At 50.2% G+C, this 21,218-nt stretch overlaps 1 protein-coding gene across 2 annotated transcripts in view; it reads right to left on the bottom strand.

Annotated features, from left to right (window-relative positions):
• TENM4 (teneurin transmembrane protein 4) overlaps positions 1–21,218 on the bottom strand; it is a 597,404-nt gene that overhangs the window by 371,921 nt on the left and 204,265 nt on the right. For both annotated transcript variants that reach the window (XM_042957496.1, XM_042957497.1), the window contains 2 exons: positions 11,155–11,442; positions 6,292–6,561 (listed from right to left, as the gene is read on the bottom strand). In XM_042957496.1, the coding sequence (XP_042813430.1) occupies positions 6,292–6,561; positions 11,155–11,442 (558 nt within the window). The remainder of the gene's footprint in view (positions 1–6,291; positions 6,562–11,154; positions 11,443–21,218) is intronic.

Here is a 21,218-nt window from a genome sequence, read left to right as displayed (position 1 = left end):
AACACATCCCCTTCCCATATTCTCAGTTACACTCCTGTCTTCTAACTTCGTGGGACACACCTTTTACTTGTCCACCTTCATGCCTTGTCTACAGACAACGCCCTTTCTTCCCCCTTTTCACCTGTTAGTCTTTCCCACCCCTCAAAGCCCAGTGGCCAGCACTTCTTCCATAAAACCTTCTCAGATACCTTCTGGTTGGAATTTTTCTCTCAAACCTCTATGATCCCTACTCTAAATGTCTTTTGTCCAGCAGGTCACAACCTGAGAGTGGCCTGGTATGATCTCTAGCTCCACATCAACTCTAACAGGTTATAGATTCAGTTTCTTTTCTGCAAGCTTCTCACATTGACAAAGAACATTATGTTCTGAAAACAGCTAGAATCACCTCCTAGATTATATATATATATTGTACACGTTGACCTAATAGAAACATGTTTCTATAAAACAGAACAAACTGTGGAGTGCAGTGGCTAGGAAAGATCACGGGTATTGGGGAGAGGCGGATGTGGACTCAGACCCTGGTTCTGCCATTTACTAGCTGTGCAACCTTCAGCAAGTCACCTCTCTGAATCTCAGTTTCCTCGGCTGGAAATTGAGGAAAGGCTAAGAGTTAATGGGCTTGTTGTCTCTATGTTCCTTCTAGCTCCTGGATTCTCAGATTCTCGGGTTCTCGGGTTCTCTAATAAGGCTGTTTCTAATCCTTTTTTGGAAGTTGGGGCCTTACAGCACTCATTGTCCATGGATAGCTGCCCAGGTGGAGAGTCGAATTCCCGAACTCCTCCGTGTTTCTGAAAGGGAGTATGGGCAGCTCATGAGGAAGAAGTGCAGTCAAACCCAGCTGTCCAACTTCTCAGGCTGAGGGAGCCTGGCTTCCTACCTTAGAAGATGGAGCCTTATGCACACAATGGCTGGGTAGCTGCAGTTTCTGGCCTCTCAGGGAATTAATGATAGATATGCTTATAGAATTTTTAAACCAAGTCTCATGAGCATGGGGCTATGGAGGGTAGAGGATAAATTGAGTTAAATTGGTAATGAGCTTCTTTCTCACTGTGCTTTGGAGATGCTCCCCTAATCTTCTGACTCTGAATAAGCAATTTGGCTGCCTAATTAGGTTAACCAATAATTTCCCTTTTGACACCCAGGCTGCTTGATACTTTTGGGGTAACTGTGATTCTGTTCATCATTTCTTTTCTAAATGCATTTCTCAATGTGCCTCTGGGATTAAAGCACAGGGTAAATTCTCACTATTCCCTAGACCACCCCCCGCCCCCCGCCCGCCTCTTCACATGCCTCTAAGCCTCGCCTGGTGCAATTTTCTCTACCGGGAATGCCTCTCTCAGATCCCTGATGCTCAGTGAAATCCTACTTGGCCTTCAAGCCCACGTGCATAACAAGAGTGAGATGAAGGAATGAGCCTTTGCACCCTCAGGGTAAGACCAATGGCTACTTTTACCATCATTCCACAGCTCCTTAGAAAATTAATATCAATAGCCAGCATCAGTTAAGGACCAACACAGACTGCATGCTTCACAGATATAGCGTAGGCTCATAGTAACACATCAAGGAAAGAAGACATGCTGATTCTGTTTTCTTTTAATTATTGTGGTAAAACATACATAACCCTTTTTTTTAACGTTTATTTATTTTTGAGACAGAGAGAGACAGAACGTGAGTGGGGGAGGGGCAGAGAGAGGGAGACACAGAGCCCGACGCGGGGCTCGAACCCACGGACCGTGAGATCATGACCTGAGCCGAAGTCAGACGCTTAACCGACTGAAGCCACCCAGGCGCCCCAACATACATAACCCTTTAAACCAGTACAATCCAGAGCATGAAGTACATTCACATTGTTGTGTGACCGTCACCCATTCATCTGCAGAACTTTTACAGCATCCCTACCTGAAACTCCGCATCCATTAAACCCTAGCTCCCCATTCCCTGCTCTCTTGGCCCCTGGTAACCACCGCCGCATTGTCTCAGAAATGAGGAAGCCGTGGCTTGGGGAGCCGAGGGGTCTTGCCCAAGGTTTCAGAGCTGGACAGGGCACAATCAGGAGAGGAGAGCAGAGCTCCTCATTAGACTCCAGAACTGCTGCTCTTTCGACCCTGCAACAGTGCCTGCTATACCTCCGCTGTAGACAGAGACCCAAGCTCATCCTATCTCCACCTCCCTGCTATTCATCTAGACTCCTGACTCCAGAATCATGCCCAGCACACTGAGGGAGCTTGGGATAGGTATAGAGCGAATTACAATATGCATCTACAACAGAGACGTTGTTGTCAGACTGACCCAGCAGTTGGGAACGGAGCTCGAATCGCAACCTTTGCTTTCTAAAAACATTTATTGACGCCGACTGTGTGCCTGGCCTGGTGCCAACTTCTCCATGCCGTCCCCTAGCCTGCTGGCCCCACTCAGCAGAGGAGGCCCGAGGGCTGGCTCTGCCTGACGGCCGTGGTGCAGAAAATTTGTGTTTACATTACCCAGTCAATTCTGTATTTATTTTGGATATTAAGCAGTGACATAAAAGCTGCTGACATTAACCTTCAGGGGCAGAAACTGGCTTTAATGGACCCCATAAAAGTCATTATTGATGGCAGCTGCATGCAGCATCGCCATGACCTCAGCAAAACCCTCCACCACTATCAATACTGTTGACAATTACTATTGACTAATGCGAGGCTGGGTGGGTAGGCAGAGTTGATGTTCCTTCCTGTGGCTGGAAGTTGCTGGAGTTACTCTGCATTTCACATTTGGTAAAGATCTCTGAGAACGTGGTCACGTATTTTTGGTGGCCTCAAGTGAGGGTCTAACACTCGCTGATTCAAATGGAGGTGGGCAAGGAGCTCAGATTATGGGACTGAAAGATCTGAGTTCCCACCCAAGCTTTGGTGACCTGCTGACTTCCCAGCTTCACAGTCTCCGCCAGGAGACTTTTTGGAGCCTCGGTTTCCCCATCTGGGAAACGGGAATGCCATGACACTGTCATGAGGATTAAAGGCAATCACGCATGAGCGGTGGCTTGACACATGATAGGCCCTCCGTATGGCTCCCCTGCACTTCTGGAAAGTGGTCACACTCTGAGGTGTCTGGCTAATGTACCCAGTGCGATAGGGTCCCGTTCTGGTGGCAAGACCCAAGTTCTCATCAAAGAAGGAGAACTAGGGGAGGGGATGAATGTGAGACAGAGAGAGGAGGGCAGAGGAGGGAGAAGGAGATGGGAGGGGCATGGAGAAGGGAGGGAGAGCAGACAGGACAGAACCAGACTCCTGGGTAGGGCCCGGTGTCAGCTCTTCCCCCTTCATTCCCAGAGCCCCGGTCCTCAGCTGTAAGTTGGGGAGACAACGGGGCACACAATAGCACTGTCAACTTCATCAGTAGACAAAAGGGAGCCATTCCTACGGCTCACGCACTGTCAGTATGATTCACTGTCACTATTTAGACCCGAGGATAACAAAGCTGTTAGCGTAGCTTTCCACCTAGGGGCAAGTGGACAAGCACGTGGGCAGCTGTGGGTGTCTGGGCTTGGGGAGTCCAGGCCTGGAAGGGCTGCGGAGGTCGGGGGATCTCTGTTAGAGTCACCTGTCCACCTCCTTCGCCTGCCTGTCTTCCTCGAGCACAGCGAGGCTTGAGTGCGGCAGCCAGTGTTGAAACAGACCATCGGAAGAGAAGGAAGAGGTGGCCCGGCCAGGGGAAGCAGGCAGCCATTTCCTGTCCCCGTTATCAATTTCCCGTCCCTGTTATCAAAGGCTGAAGCTCTTGAGGCTCCTCGACCATGTCATTATCACCCAACAGAGGCTTGATTCAGCTCTAATTCAGCTCTCAGGGAATATACAATAATGTGGGCGGCGTGCACCTCACTCTGTCATGACTTTGTGGAAAAATGATCATTTGTCACCACGGCCAGAAGCCTGCAAAAGAGCAAACAACCTAAGTACTTCGCTGCAGAGGAAATTCACGGTCACTAGGGCTACAAGAACAAAGATCTTAGAGTCATGAAGGCCTGAGTTCAAATCCTGTCTTGCTAGTGATGTGACTTCTGCAGGTATCTTAACCTCTCAGTGCCATAGTCTCCTTATTCTGCGCAATGGGGATGATACAACCTACCTCAAAGCAGTGTTCCTGGGGGGAAATGAGATCCTAGAACTAAAGCATCAGCACTGCTTGGGGGCCGCTGGTTAGCAGCAGCTGCTGACTGCTAACGTTGCTATTATCATATTATCATTTTCTTCTTGTGAGCCTCCATCTTGACACAAGCACTTCAGATCACAGAATCCCAGATCTAGAAGGGCTTGTGGGTCCTTCAGCTCAGCTCTTCCCCAAAAGTGTTCATTAGAACACCGAACCCATCAGACGCTCTGAGAGCAAAGTGTTCCATGCTCACATCAATTTGGGGGATGCTGCGTATGTCTCTCCTTGGTGGTTTACCCATTAGCAGGCACGTTAATAGATTAAAGGCTCTGAGAAGTCCTGCAGCAAAGAAATTGGCTTAAAACAACATAGTGTTTCCTACATTATTTGACCACAGGGCACTTTCCTGCTGTCATCCCCACCCCACCCTAAGAACTATTAACATTCTCAGATACAGGAAATGATGATTTTGTTTAAAACTACTTATTTCACAGATGAGGAAAAGGAAACAGAGGTCCAGAGAAAGAATCCAACTTATCCGGTGCCACACTCCGGGTCAGTAATGGAACTGAAGCTCCCTGCCTCCTGATCAGAGACCATTTTCTCTGTAAAGGCCTTACATATCAAATCCGTGCTCTTGTTCAGTGCATGGCGAGAGTGGGGGGCAAAGGGGCTGCTGCCTTGGCTTGGGCCTTGGTGGGAAGCTGGGAAGGTGGGAAGGTGGATGGCTTGTCACTGCAGAGAGGGGGATCTCCCTCGGTGCTGAGGTCATTGTCCTCCTCACAGGGCAAGGGAGGGTGCCAAGGCCAAGCCAGTATCCAGGCACTGCTGCTCCCTCACCCCTCAGACAGGTGCACAGGCTCCCACAGGAAAACTTCCGAGCTCTCTGGGAGGGCTGGTGGAATGGATATTTGGAACTCTGCTGCACCTGACTCTTTAAGGAAATAAATTTCCCACCTGACCCTGACCTTACCTGGTCTCCTGCCCGACTCAAATCTGGGACTCTGTTGTGTCTAACCTAGCTAGAGCATCCTTTTCAGAGATTAACCTGCCGAAGCCTTCACCTCTGACCTGGTCTCCACCCTCGCCCTTCTCCCCAACACACGCCTCTGGGGAAGCCTGCACAGGAATTAGGAGGATCCTGCACTCGGAGCTGGAAACCAGTAGGGGGCACTGGTGCCTGGCTCGGCCTTTCCAGTTTTCACTCCCATTGCCCTTCCCACCCTGGTATGGAAGCACTAGCACATCCCCTTCCTGGACTTCTGAGACACAAAAAACCTCCCTGCTCCCCTGGGCAGAGGGGTTGTCCCTGTCTCCACTCCCCTCCCCAAGGCTGTGCTGCCAGACCCAGCAGCGGCCTCCTCAGTTCTGGCCCGGGTCCATAAAGCTGCCCAGAGTGTGGCTGGGCACAAAGCACCGGAGAAGGGAGACCGCAGGGCTGCAACTAACCCAGAGCCCCTCAGACATCTGCCAAGGAGGTCCCAAAAGTAAGGAGGGAAATTCTGAAACCGGGTTCCCGCCCTTCCCCTGTACCAAGGAGACATGTGAACGAGCTGCCATCTTTTTCTCCCACAACATCTCTTGGGCCTTGGAGGAAGGGGTGCAGAGGTGAGGGTGTGATCGAGCCCAGAACCTGCACGTCCCCAGATCTGCACATGAGATCGGGGGAAAGCTGGAGCAAACCCTCAGGCTTTGAGTTACCCCAACATGACAGTTTTTGTTCAAGGCCATCCTCTGACCAGCCTGAAATACGGGGGGGAGGGCACCCCCGGTGGAGACTCCCCAGGACTGCTGAGCACCTGGAGGCTGGAGACGGAGAGGGATTCAGGAAGGACCAGACATGGTTGATGCAACAGAGAACAAGCTACTGGAGATCCGTTACCGCTGCCCCCCCCTGCCCCCGCCACAGGCACCTTGCAAGTAATAACCCTGTGCCTGAGGCACCTCCCAATCTGAAAACCCGAAAACAAAGAGCAGTGACCCAATCTCTGCTGTGTCACCAGTGGGTAGGTGTTTTGTGTGACCGTGCAAAAGGCTCTGACTTTTGACCACTGAGAGCAAAGCGATTTTTCACCAACTTTACCAGAGCCCCAAGCGATGGAGAGAAAATCAATATTGTAATTAAAACCCCAGCACCTGGCACAGGCCAAGGTGGCCACTCACCGGTCTCAGTGTTCTCGTGCTCAGTGTCGGTGAGCGTGAGGTTGGAGTTGGCCCGGCTGGACAGGCAGGAGCTGCGCCCCGACCGTGTGCTCCGGCCCCAGAGCCGCACGGGATGCTCAGGGGACAGTACAGTGTCGGCCTCAACGTCGGCATCAGAGCTGGCCCCCATGGAGTAGCCGCAGTGTGGGAGGCCTATGTCTGTCCGGTACAGGGTGCCATGAGGGGGCGTCACCTCTCCCAGCCCTAGCTCACGCAGGGTGAAGTTGGCTCCTGGGAGGAAGTGCAGGTAAGCTTGGTTAGGGTCTCCTGAGCAGGGGTCTCCCCACCAGAAACCAGGCCGCCCACCCCAGGATTCACTGTTGTCTGGTGAGCCTGTGTGGTGTTCTGCCCACGTGCCCCACTGCCGAAACGGCTCCTTCTGCCCCTCCCCCATCAGCCCACCTCCTCCACTTCCTTTAAGGCCCAACGCACATGGCCCCTCCTTTGTGAGGTCTCCCCTAATACCTACACCCTGGGCGGGAGTCCTTGCTTCTTCCTGTATTCAAGCCCATTCTGAGAGTCCTTGGCCCTAGTCATCCTGCACAGTAGAACCAAAGGCCTGACCCTTCTGCTGGTGATGACTTCAGCAGGGGCAGGGAACCTGTCATGCTCATTCCTAAATCCCTGCGCCTAGAACAAAATGTGGGACTCAGTAGAGGCTCAGGAGATGTCTGTTAAATTGAGCGTTAGGTCTCTTCTTCTGATCGAGAGAGGACTTGCCAGAAAGGAGCACTCCTGAGCCGAGTGGACGCCTAGTTGATGAGACGCAGATGGCTGCCCTGGGACCAGAAGGTCCTTTCTGGTCAAGTCGGGAAAGCCTAGAACACGACAATGAAGATGGTGACTGGCAGAGAAAAGAGGTCCCCAAGCAACACCACGGGCTTCCTCACGCTAGGCAGGGCCGGGACCATGGCGGGGATCTGCAGGCTTTGGAGCAGTCCAAGGAGCCAAGCACACAGAGCTGGATTGCGGAGAAGTCTTGAGGGCTCGGGGAGGCCTGGAAACATCCAGGACTGAGGTCAGTGAAGAGGTGGGTGAGGGGAGTTCACTGGGGGATTAGCATTTGAGCAACAAAGGGAATGGTAACTTCCAGGAAAAACACAGCCTCCATGTTGCACCTGAATGTTGGCTCAACATCTGTTTAAGGACGGCTTCCTGCATATTTCTAATATTCCCATGAGTGTTTGGGGGATAAAGAAGAAGGGGTGGACAGAGGCATTAACGGTCCCATTCCAATTAAACCACTTCTCTGGGAAATGGCTTTATAATCAGGTAGCTCCCACATTTAAGCCAATTCCAACTGGCCGTGGGTTTACAGACAAACAGCAATGAGCAGGGCGTGGTGCCTGGCTTTCCAGGCAAGTGAGGGAGCTACAACCAAATACACGATGACAGGTGGAAGTCCAAAGAGGGGAGATCCATGGAGAATGTTCTGGGAACACACAGGCAGAAGGTGGGAGCTCAGAGGACAGGTTTGCAGATGAGAGTGAACTTGGAGAAAGGAGTAAAGAGGGGAGCATAGATGCCTGAGCTTTGAAGGATTCCTGCAACCAGGGCCAGGGCTCACTGGGAAAGCCTGCAAGGCCAGGACCTGCCAGAGAACAGGAGGGGAGCCAGCAGGGAGAGCCCCTACCACCATGGTGTGCATCACTCTGCAAAGAAGCCCTGTGCTCCCGAGCGTCCCGGTCAGCTCTGGGCCCAGACCTCTGTACTGACACAGGGTGCGTGTTCTGTAGAAGTTTCAAGAAAACAGGCAGACACACTCTGGCAGTACTTTGGGGGATGGATAAAGAGAGGGAAGGAGTCGGGGAGGAGGGACCAGTGGGGCCGCTGGGAAAATAAGAGCTGCAGTGGAGGCAGGGTGCCCCAATCCTGTGGCTCAGGTGGTTCATGTTGCTCCAGCCTTAATATGAGGTTAAGGTCATGAAATAGTTCTATACTGGCTGGCAACTGATGTCCGGGCCCACCCAGTGCCCCCGGCCTCCGCCCAGTCTACCCTAGCCCCTCCCCATAAACAACCCCCAGCCTCCCCATGATGTGGCACAGCAGGGACCTCTGGGCTCTGCTCAGTGGCCAGACATTCTGGTTGGTCAGGGTATGGGTCAGACCGATGTCAAATATTTTGAATATCCCCTATGTGCCATCCTCCGGTCTGCCCTCCCCCTGTGCCCTCCTTCTAAGTAGAAGAAACTCCACATTGGAGACCAAATCCCCTGTCTGCTTTCCATCCTCTCTGCACACCATACTCACTGCTTGCCCCATTTACCTCTCTCTGATCTCCCTTCTCCACCCCTGTCTTGTCCCCTGCCTCCATCCCAGCTCATGCTTGCCCCATTTACCTCTCTCTGATCTCCCTTCTCCACCCCTGTCTTGTCCCCTGCCTCCGTCCCAGCTCATGCTCCTGCCCTGATGGGCTGGACCTCTCAAGGAAAGCCAGTCACACATCAGAAGAATGTGAAATAAACAGCCCAGGCTGCATCAGTTTCCATGTGGCTTGCCCTATATACCCTTTTAAGCAGCCAGAGGCAGCGTGAATGTGAGTGAGTTGAGAGATCTGTGGACGGAGAAGTGCAACGTGATGGCTGACTCTGAGGGCTCAGCGATCCCTTGGAGCCAGCTCAGCCCCTCTGAAGTGTGAGCTTAGGAGATTTCCCCAAATGTGGGAAGTCCTTATGATCTGTTGACTTTATGGCCTTTTGGCGTCTTTCATGAGGATCCCAGGACACAGGCTGACATATCACCCTGCTCAACCTCGACTTGCGTGATCTTGGGCTGCTGCAATCACCTAAACCACAATGTTCTTGTCTTTAAAGTGGGGGTGATAATCTATGACCTGCTAGCCTCACAGAATTTTTAAGGATCTCGGGAGGTAATGGGTGGGGGAGTACTCTCTAAACTGTCATGGTCATGTCTGCCTATGAAATGGGAATGATTCTTATTTAAAATTTGTAATGTTTATTTATTATTTTTGAGAGAGAGAGAGAGAGACATGAGCAGGGGAGGGGCAGAGAGAGAGGGAGATACAGAATCCGAAGCAGGCCCCAGGCTCTGAGCTGTCATCACAGAGCCCAACGCGGGGCTCAAATCCACAGACTGCGAGATCATGACCTGAGTCGAAGTCGGATGCTTAACCGACTGAGCCATCCAGGCGCCCCTGATTCTTAATTTTTATAAAGACAAGAGGGGGCTCCTCTCTGCAGCCTCCTGTGCTAGGGTGGCATCCAGGCCAAGCTGGGCCAGTCAGGGCTCACTGAGCTCTATCAGGCATGGGCAGGACAGAGCTGGAAGAAAGTTTTGATATCCTTTTGTCCCTTCTCACTGAGACCCAGAGAAGGCAATGAGTGGTAGGCAGAATCTTTGAAGCATCTGCTCCACACCAGGCACTGTGTCAAGTACTTTATTTACAATCCTCATTAATCCTCATGACCATCCTACGATTAGGATCACTGTTAACCCATTCCCCAGGTGAAGAAGCTGAGGGCAATAAAAAAGGCAGATCCAGAATTCACATCGAGATCGGTCAGTTGCCAGTCTGAGCTCTTAAGCACAAGCTGGAAAAGAGCTAAAGATCGTTCCTTTTTTGAGCCTGAGAGGCAGCATTACAAACAGGCCAGCTTTCATGTGGATTCAGGCCTGTGGGAGAGGCCAGGTGGGTGTCAGGCTATATGAGGGTAGACAAGTTTGAGACCAGCTCCTCTTACCTCTGTGATCTGGGGCAAAGGATTCAGCTGGGGGTTGTTGTATGGATTAGATAACAGTGCCGGAATGTATATGAACTACACAGCACGCTGCCTGGCTAACCCTGGCTGTGGAAGGGAAGCGGGTAGGGCAGAATCAGCGACTGGTAGCAGCCCGTCAGGCATCACAGAGGGCTCAAAGGGCTGCAGGCTGAAAAATAGGAATCACTGCAGCACCAGGGTAAGGAACAAACACGGCAAGTGTGGGAATAATGAGTAGGTCTGAGGGTTGGAGCATGGGTGGCAGGGTGTGGAGAGGCGGGGGACAAAATAGTCCAGGAAGAAAAACGGAGTTGGGGAAAGTCCCTTATGCCAGCTTAAGGAGCTCAGGTTATGGACAAGGGGGAGTCATTCCCAACTTCACTCTAGGTGCAGTGCAGAGAATGGCCCAGAGGTGGCAGCACTGGGTGAAGGGGGGCTGTGGTCAACCTTCCGGGAGAGAGAGAGGACAGCGGCAGAGTGGATGAAGAAGAGGGATGGATTTGAAAGTTACTTTGGAGTAGGATGACAGGCTCTGGTGACTAGTGTAGGCCGGAACTGAAGGAGAGGAGTCAGGTGCCAAGATATTATCCAATTACCAAGACTTTAGGTCTATTTCAGGAGCAACGCTTTGATAGACCGGGGCAATGCTCGAGGCAAAGAAGGTAATACGTCTGTTGAATGGATACATATATGACGAGTAATAAAACGAATAACTGACTTACTCCACACTTGATGTTAGCATGCTTACCACTTACAACATGCCCCTCCAGCCCACAATTCAGTGCAGCCCATCTAACAGATGGGGACTGAGGCCTCCCGGAGAGCTGGTGGCGGTTCTGAACGCAACCCCAGTTAGTCTGGCCCGGAGCCCAGCTCGTAACCAGCTCTTTATGCCCGCGGACCGGGTGACCACGAAGATGAACTTAACTAAGCGTGAATTACAGGCAGGCTCTGACCAGATCTGGGAGCCAGAATAGCCGAGACCTGGTGTTGGCCCGCGTCCTCCCGCCAGCTGTCTGCTCACCTGCGCGCGCACCCAGGTGCACAGCTGCCCCTCCCCCCCCCCCCCCCCCCCCCCCCCCAGCCCGGCCCCGGGCGCCCTCACCTGCGTGGCAGAACTCCTCGGCCTCTTGCGGCACCATGTCCTTGACTCGGCCGCCGTAGGCCAGGCGGGCATCCTGGTCGTAGGCCTTCAGGGTCTCGCTGGAGCTGTAGGACTTCTGTGGAGCCTTGCCCTCCTCGCTGTCCGCGGACGAGCTGGTGTAGCGGCGCTCGGCGTCGCGGCGCCGGGTCAGCGAGCGGTACGGCTTCCTCTCCTTCACGTCCATGGCCTCCGGCCCGCGCTCCTCCACATCCACGAACAGGGTCCTCGCCGCACTCAGGGCTGAGTGGTCTGCAGCCGGGAAACCAAAGAGAGGGTTGAGCCCGGGCCCCAGGAGGCAAAGGCAATACCCGAATCCATCCCGGCCTCGGATTCGCCCTGCGATGCTGTGGACGAGGGACTTCAGACCTGGAGAGGGGAGGGCTCCACAGCCACAAAGAGATCAGTAGCAGGGGGGGGGACTTGCACCCGGGCCCTCTGAGGATGAATCCTCTTTCTGCTACTCCGCCTAGCCACCAGGAAGAGGCTTCAGCCTCCCCTCCAGTAATGGGTATCAAGGAAGTTGAAAACAAAGACCAGAGGGCACTGATTTCAGCAGCCTCCCTAGATAGGAATCATGTGTTTGTTCCCATCATGTCCCCAGCTGGGATAGGGCCTGACACGGAGCTGGGGCTCCTTAAGAATTCGTGAAACGGGGCTTCTGGTTGGCTCAGTTGGCTAAGCCTCAGACTTCAGTTCAGGTCATGATCTCACGGTTGGTGGATTCCAGTCCCGCATTCAGATTCGCTCGCTCTCTCAAAAATAAATAAAACATTAAAAAAAAAAAAGAATTTGTGGGGGCGCCTGGGTGGCTCCGTCGGTTGAACGTCTGACTTTGGCTTAGGTCATGATCTCACAGTTTGTGAGTTCGAGCCCCGCATGGGGCTCTGTCTGACAGCTCAGAGCCTGGAGCCTGCTGGGGATTCTGTGTCTCCCATGCTGTCTGCCCCTACCCCCCCTCAAAAATAAATAAAAACATTAAAAAATTAAAAAAAAAAGATTTTGTGAAATGAAAAACAATGTAACATGTGGCTAAGCACTTAGCACACACTATCTCATTACATGGTCACACGGCCTGAGATGTTATTCTTGTTTCCAACCTTTTTTGGAAATGAGTCAGAGTATAAATAACCAATTCACATGTATCATGACCAGATAATTAAACAACTACTTGATAATTGTCTGTTTTCTCCCACTAATAAGTAAGCTCCATGAGAGCAGGTGCTTTAGCTGTTTTGCTCACTCCAGAGCCTGGTGCATCTGATATACATTTGTTTATTTAATTGGCCAACCAATCCCCATCTGACAGATGAGAAAACTAAGGTTCAGAACCTCCTTCAAGGTCACTGAGGCGGTAACAAAGCCCGGATCTGAACCCAGGTCTGTTAGGCTCTAAAACTGGAGTTTTTCTATTCTATCACACTTCCATGAGTCCCCTTCCTTCCACTACACAAAAGTGTCCTTCCAGCTAGGCTGACCCTGGCCACCATGGCAATCTGAGAACTCCCTCACGTCCAGACCTACAAGCCTCATCAGGGACACCATCAGCACCCGGGGAAGCCACAGTGTGAGCCCCATTTGCCTGGGTGTTGCCAGGGTGTCTGATTGGTGGGAAGCTCCTGATATCACTTTTTTTTCTTTTCCCCATTGGACCTTTTTGCTCTAAACGGACATCCTGGGATTTTTTTTTTTTTTTTTTTTTATACCCGTGATAGCACTCCCTTCTTCCTTCCAAATGTCTTCCTTTGGCTCTGGAATAGCAAATGCAGCCCCATACAAGAGCCAGGAGATAAGCACAGGAGGAAAACAGAATATCCTGAGCAAGGCTTGATGAGAGCTCTTATTTTTCTTGACGCATACAGCTTTCTCAGTTCTTTCTTTCACTGTTCCACTTCTTAGAGCCCTGTGGATATACAAACTGTGCAACTGTCCTGTAGAAAAGCAACAGAGCAAGAGCTATGACCAATGGTGCCATGCTGGTGTGGAGGCTCCGTGCCTGGGGTGGGGTCTCTGACAGACGGCGGCGAGGGCCGGGCCTGCCAAGAGGACAGTTGGGCACTCAATGCCTGCAGGGCTGCAATGTAGCAAGCAGTACAGGGTGGCTTATTCATTTTTAAGACAAGCTAGAAATTTGGACTTAGACACAAAATGTGTGATTTTTGGATTCTCTCCATGATTTCTTCAAATCTCAAAACACTTTGTAGGCCAAACAAAACACACTGAAGGTTAGTTTTGGTCTGATGGGTGGGTGTTTCCAAGTTCTTCGTTCGGTCATGGACAGATGAGGCATCCTTTTGGCCGAAGATGCCCTCTTCCCTACCAAGACCCAAAAGGCCATCTCCCGGGGAAGGTCTCAGCCTGGTTCCACTGCAAACTCTGCTCATCTGGTTACAGAGCCCTCTAGACCCACTCAAATGGGTCCATTATGTCCTAACCTGGAAAGCTGCATCACTTCACTTAGCAAAAGAATGGTCTGAGGTTACCACTGGTAACTGGTTGGAGTCTTTGGGATTTATCATAGATCCCAAGTGTCTACTATAGACTTCCTTCTACATGTTCTCCATGATTTTCAAAGAGTGCAAACATTTGTGATTTCATTGGTACCCCCTAATAACCATAAAGCATGTAAGACAACTATTTTCACCCCCATTTTATACATGGGGCAACAGTGACCCAGAGCCATCCAGCTGTCTGCCCAAGGCCACACGGTGAGTTAGTAGCAAAGCCAACATTACTAGACAGACAATGCCTTAGGGTTGCAGCTAGAGCCAATCAAGATGTGTAGGTGATATTTTTTGGGTCCCAGTTCTCAAAATACCCATGGAAATTAGTTATGGGACAAGGAAAAAGACGTAAGATACATAGAAATCAAATCACCTTACTGAAGCCCAAACCCAAGTTTCCGAGCTCTGGTCTCTTAACATTCAGTCTTCTGACACTGGCTGATGCAGTGATAGTTGGTCGTCTGAGTACCTGAGGGGCAGGGCTGGAGGGAAGACCGGTGATAACACTTTCTACTCCAGGGCTGTGAAACCTTTTTGCCTGCGATCCATAATTTGAAAAACATCTTACGTTGTGACTGGATACACACATTTATGTATATGAATGCGTGTGTTTGTGTGTATAAAATGGAAAGAAGATTCACAAAACCAAAGTTACCACATGATGAACAATGTATTCTGATGTTTCCTATTTCATTCTCTTTCAGTTTTTTTAAAAAGGCAGATGATAACTAACTTGACCCAATACTGGCTTTTGACCCAAAGCACTGTTCTGGTCTAATTTGGATGAGGATTTATGGCGACTGTCACCTAGCCTCTGTGCCCTCTGGCCCTTCACCTCCAACCCACCCCCCTGGATGACAATAATGATGATGATAATATAATAAGAGTAAGCACTGAAGTAATGTTAGCCATTGTTAATACTAGTGACTAATAATTCATAATAATGATTTCATAATAATAACCAATATTATGTTATTATTAGTAGCTAATATTTGCTGAGTACTGTTACTAATATTGTACATGGTAATATTTTAATCCTCACTTCAATTCTGTGTTATAGGTACTATGACTATCTGTAAATTACAGGTGAGAAATTATGAGGTTAAATATATTGTCTAAGGTTACACAGATCTTGAGTGGTGGACCCAGAATTCTGGTCCAGGGGTTGAACTTGGCATATGGATACAGCCATGAGATGATTTTGCCTCGGTAGGTTGTGCCAGATGAATTTCTTAAGCCCAGATCATTCCACTACCCTGTTGATGCCTCTCTAGGAGCTCAGAATAAATTCTTGTCTCCTGGTCAAAATGGAAGGTTAATCTTTGATCTGGCTCATTTCACTTCCTTCTCACTGAGTCACTTGCAACCTTCCTGGATGTTAATTCTGTGGCCTCTCTGCCTTTGTTCATGTTGATTTATCACTGTACATCCAGCTAACTCAATGGTCTATATTCATGTCTGCTTTCCCCTTGATGGCAGTTCCCTGAGGGCAGGCCTGGCATCCACAGAGCTCGTGAAATGCATGTGGAGTGAATGAATGAATGAATACAATTACTTGACAGCTACTTTTTACTTCTTACCAATCTTAGGTGATATAAAATATTAGTAGTTTGATTTAGGTAAATATGTATTAGATATATCTAAAATTGAATCAAAGGCATTGTTTATACGACTTCTTTTAAAATTTCAAAGGGGCACCCAGGTGACTTGGTTAAGCATTCGACTCCGGCTTGGGTCATGAGTTCGGGCCCAGCATTGGGCTCGCCACTGTCAGTGCAGAGCCTGCTTCAGATCCTCTGTCCCTCTCTCTGGCTGCCCCTGCCCCACTCGCTCTTGCTCTCTCTCTCAAAAATAAACATTTAAAAAAAAATAAAATAAAATTTCAAAGTAAGCCTAGGTTTGAAGTATGTGTCTAGTATGTAGCAGCTGTTGTGACCTGGGACAAGTTATTCAACCTCTCTGCGCTTCAGTTTCCTCATCTGTAAAACAGCATCAGCCTCTTAGGGTTGTTCTGAGGATTAAATAATAGTTAATACATGTCCCTGGTACATATTGTCCCTAATACATAGCAGGTGCTCAGTAAATGTTAGCCATTATTATCATCAGAAAAAAAAGCCGACATTTTATTTTTAAAAGGCACCCTCTAGGAGGCTCCAGCTGAGCATCAGTTATAGCTGGAGAGGAACATCCCCTCAGAAACGTACGTTAACAAGGCTGAGACACATTTTAGGCTGTTAAATTGGTGGATGACTATGTTTTTTTATCAGTGTGTGCCTGTTGACCAAAGACACCGGCTTCAAGGCAAAGGCTCAGTAACTATGAATTACTAACAACACAGCCCCGAAACTCACAGCTTCCCTGTCACAGAGCAGAGGCAGGGAGAACATTTGCCTTGCTCTTACTCCCCTTTAATTTTTCCCCCAGTTTTGAGTTAATATAGTGATTAAATAAATGGCAAATATCTATTTTTTAACAGATGGGAGGTTGGTCATGGTTCACACTCGGCTTGGCATTTAATAGAGGAGGAAGAGGTTGGGAGGTGAGAGGCGACAGTGGAGCGAGGGTCCCAAGCACAGTGACGCAGAGACCGGGCGGGAGGGTGGAGGAATGCTGGGGAGGGGGCCCAGCTCGGACCCACCTGCCCGGCCCTCCCCGCCCAGGCTGGGCAGCCCAGGCACCTGGCACACATTCATGTTTCAACATGGCAGTCCCTCCTCACCCTGCTGACCAGGGGCTCCCCCCTGCCCCTACCTCTATTAGCCTGACCTTCCCCACCCTCCCTCTGCTCCTTCCCGCTGCCCACAGAGCACCTGGCTTCTCCCAGACGCACACCCTCCGTTTCTGTCCCTCAGAGCTGCCGGCCATTTCTCAGACACCCTGCACCCTTGCTGCCACGGAGCCTCTGCATACCTGGCTCACCGGGCTCACCTGAGGGAGATGGGGCAGGAGGGTGTAGGCAAGAGGTCACAGTGCTGCATCCTTGCTCTCTCCCTGCTCTGTAGCCCTTTGTCCACTCATCTGACACCAGGAAGTGAATGAGGAGCTGGATCCATCCATCTCCAGACCTTCCTTCCCACAACCCTCCACCACACACAGTGACAGAACCAGCTTCCATGGTCTCGCTCCAGCCACCTCCTGGCTATGGGGCTCTGGGCAGGCTGGAGGTGTTGGCTTTATTAGATGCTTTGTGAACTAATGTACCTTATCCCTACAGGCAGAAGGGATTGGGAAGTGACTACTAACCGTGTCGTCACCATCATCATCATTGACATGTTGTTATTTCTGACCAACATATCATGTAACTGCACCCACGTAACATGTGTGAGACCCCGGCCTGCTCCTGAGGCGGGGCTTGCGGAAACTCTTCTTCAGGTAAGACCCGAGCACCATGAAGATGTCTCCAGAGAGGAGTTCATTTCCACAACCTGTTACATACATACTTATGCTGGGCCCTGGGGCCGGAGATGAGCGGGACGGAAGCCCTCTGTCCAGGGTGTCAGCCAGAGGAGGCGACCGCCAGTGCTTTGCTAAGCAGGACCTACGCTTCTACACGTTTCTCCTTAAGCAGACACGGGTGTCATTCTTGGCCTCTCTATGGGGAAGGAGAGTGGGCCCCGGACAAGGAAAGGGAAGAAATATGTGTGCATCGAGCCCTGCCCTCGGTGCCTTCCACACAGCCCCGTTAAGAGCCCTAGTCAATTATCACTTTAGACAGCAGGCGACATGACCTGGGTGGTTGGTCAAGTTCACGCAGCCGGTAGGTGACTCTAAAATCTACATTTTAGGCTTTTTTTTTTTCCTCTTTTACACAGACCTGGGCTCAGATAGATCTGGAAGGTTTGAACAGAATGTGGGCAGGGCTGGGGGACCCTGGTGGTGATGGTGATCAGGGTATGATCTCAGACAGGTAAAGAGGTAATAACAATAGAATGACTACCATGTATCGAACAACTACTCCTGTGCTGGGTATTTTGTACACACTATTTCTAATCTCTGCAGCAATTATGCAGGTTAGATACATGCTCTTTTATATTTTCTCTTATTTATTCTTGTTGTGCAAATGAGATAACAAGCTCACGAAAGAGATCACGTGACTTGCTCTAGACGCCATGGTTTCAAATGTCAGGGCCTCGTTTTGAATCAGGAGAAAGGTATTGCACACCTAGTACCAAGGTTAATTCATTTAGCAAATGCTTACTGAGGACCTTTCCTGTCCTAAGCGCTGCAGAAGATGTGCTGAGGTAACACGCCAGGCTTCCTTGTTCCCTCCCTCCCCTTGACCTCTTCTCCCACCCGGCCTCTTCTCTCCCGCACTGAGTTCCCACCCTGCTGTCCCAAGCCTCACATGAGGTCTATACAATGGAGTACTACTTGGCAAGGAGTAAGAATGAAATCCTGCCATTTGCAGCAATGTGGATGGAACTGGAGGGTATTACGCCAAGTGAAACAAGTCAGTCAGAGAAGGACAGATAACACGTTTTCGCTCATATCTGGATCTTGAGAAACTTAACAGAAGACCAGAAAAGGGAAGGGGAAAAAATAGTTACAAATAGAGAGGGAGGGAGGCAAACCACAAGAGACTCTTAAATACAGAGAACAGACTGAGGGTTGATGGCAGGTGAGGGAGAGGGAAAATGGGTGGTGGGCACTGAAGAGGGCACTTGTCGGGATGAGCGCTGAGTGTCGTATGTAAGCGATGAACCAAGGGAAGGAATCTACCCCTGAAGCCAAGAGCACACTGTATACCCTGTATGTTAGCCAATTTGACAGTAAATTATATTAAAAAAAAAAAAGACAAACGAGCTTCCACCTCCTTGGAGCTTCTCCACAGTGGACAAGTCGGCCAGGGAGAGAGGCAGGGGAAGGACCACAGGGGCCCCTCGCCTGGGCCAGATGGGCCAACGGTGGACAGAAGATCAGAGACCACTGCCCAGAGAAAGTGACATTTAAACTATGACCGAAACATGTCAAGTAGAAGTGAGCCAGGCCAGACAGTTTTGAGGTAAGGAGAGAAAAGAAGTCTAGATGTGACTTTCTGTTTTCTCTGATGCACGGTGAAAATGCATTTCACAATCCAGAACACACACGCATGGACACATTTCTAACTAAAAAAAAAATTTCAGAAACTATGCCTCATCTTTCCTCAAAGGTGGACTCTGACATTTTCTGTTTTATTCTTCTCTACCAAATCAGGATCATGGATGGCTTGCCAACCTACGGTGTGCAAAGCACTGTTCTAGTCACAGCACGGATGAAGCCGGAGGTGTATGAGAACTGGGACCAGAGGGAGACCCCGTTACTCTCTGAGTCCAGCCTTGAGGGAGAGAGAAAGGTGGAAAGGGAAGCCTGAGAGCGGAGGAGTGAGCAGCCTGGTGGAGAAAAAGCAACTTCCATGAACAGTTGTCATCTAAGTGGGCAGTAAAATGCAAGCGAGCATGTGGCAGAAAGCCTGGATGGGAGGTCCCTGGAGAACGTGTCCTCCACGTCTTGGGTTTTGGAAGCCCTGATGTGGCGGTGGCCGGGAGCTGGCCTGGAAGAATGGCACAGGTGTTGGACCCGGGAGAGAAGGGGAGATGGGCAAAACAAAGCTTTAGGTGTGTGGGGAGAAACTCAAGAAGCAAAGTTGGGCCCTTCATGCCGGCTCCAGCAATATTTATGAGGGGCAGGGGCCCGGAACACTGGCAGGGAGACCTGCACAGACATACCTCACTGCCAAGGAACCTCGCCCCTGCCAAAGCCCTCGGGGAAACGGGGGCTGTTACCACCCTGGGTTTCCTTGTGACCTACAGAACAGCGAGAGGCGAACCAGGAAATTGACTGAATTCCTACCAGACTAAAGTTTTATAAGTTTTCCTTAACATAAACACATGGTGATATTTTTAGCTCTTTGTGTGTCAAGATGGGCCCATAAATATTTCAGAGCTAAAATGTGTTCTATAAAATAGAAGTCCCGAGCATTATCTGTTTGTGTATGTGTGCATAAGACCATCATAAATTTTTACTTTCCTTAGTCCTTCAGAGTTTGGTGTTGCAAGTCCTTTGTTTTAAACCCTACTGTGATATGAAAGTGGATGCCAGAAGTGGAGGGGACACATCTATGCTGTGTGGGGACTGTGTCAGGCTACATGTGCACCAGAGAACTAGGGGTTATCCCCACTTTACAGATTTGGAAACTGAAGCTCAGAGTAGCAAAGTGATGTCCAAGTTCATACGATATGCCAAGACCGGAATCTGGCTCTAAGTCTGTATTCTCTGTAATGGTACCCAGAGCTCACGTCTCTGGCCCTGTCACTTGAGGGAATGTCTTGCTTTTAAACACAGTGGCACAGTGAGGGGCACTTGGGTGGCTCAATCATTTGAGCGTCCGACTTCTGCTCAGGTCACCATTTTACAGCTCACGGGTTTAAGCGTCACGTAGGGCTCTACACCGACAGCTCGGAGCCTGGAGTCTGCTTCAGATTCTGTGTCTCTCCTTCTCTCTCTGCCCCTCCCCTGCCTGTGCTCTCTCTCTCTCTCTCCCTCTCTCAAAACTAAGTAAATAAACATTAAAAAAAATAAAAAACAGTGACACAGTGATTACAATAATGGTGGCTAAGAGCAAGGTCTTTATATGCATGACCTCATTTTATCCTCACCATATCCCCAAACCACCCTTATTTTAGAGCTTAGAAACCTGGGACTGAGAGAGGTTAAGTACCTTGCCCAGAAGACCACAGCAAGAAGGTATCAGAACCGGGACTCAAACTTGGGTCTATATGACCCCAACACTCAAGCTTTTACTCATAACCTATACTGCTTCCCACACAGGTCATCCCGTATTTTAGTTTCCTTAGATGTTCTATTTGCTTTTTCATTCTGTTTTGTTAGCAGTGTTAATTCCTTTGATGGACCAGGTTAGCAACTACCCTGGACTTTCTGGAAGGATTGCTGTTATACCTGCTGCTCGAAGTGGCCCCAGACAGTGTTGTGGGCCAAAAAAAGGGCTTTTTTGGGAACACGGTGGAGTGTGGCTGTGTGCCCAGCCAAGCTACTGGGATATCCCTAATCAGTGGCTGGCAAGCAGGTGACAGATGGTGCCATTGCCTACAGGTGCCATCTCGCCCTTTTATTTGAGGGCCTGTCACAGGCCAGGTATCGAAGGGAGGTGACTGTTGTATGGGCATCATCCTCCGATCCTGAGCTCAGAGAGCTCCCACCAGAGCTGCCTAGACCACTCAAAAGGGCTGAGCGTGCACAGGACCTGGGACACAACAGGCCCTCAACCCACAGGAGGGGGTATGAGGGTGGTGTTTTCCACATTCTTCCATCCAGATGCTTCCCCTCCCGGAGCTACCTACCAGTCAACGATTCCCGTTTATGAATGAGGACCTCTTAGAGTCAGAAAATGTGGCATTTACTATCTTAAGATTGAAAGGATCATCAAAGGTCAGCTGGTCCATGCCCCATTGATGTCAGTCCCCTCTGTGCCATCCCCAAGTGGTCATGCCACCTCCAAATCTGGGGACCTCACTACCTCCAGGGAAA

This window comes from Panthera tigris, chromosome D1, assembly GCF_018350195.1.
Source record: "Panthera tigris isolate Pti1 chromosome D1, P.tigris_Pti1_mat1.1, whole genome shotgun sequence".
Lineage (NCBI taxonomy): Eukaryota > Metazoa > Chordata > Mammalia > Carnivora > Felidae > Panthera > Panthera tigris.
Note: the sequence above shows the minus strand (reverse complement) of the source record. Positions and strands in the feature narration are given on the sequence as shown.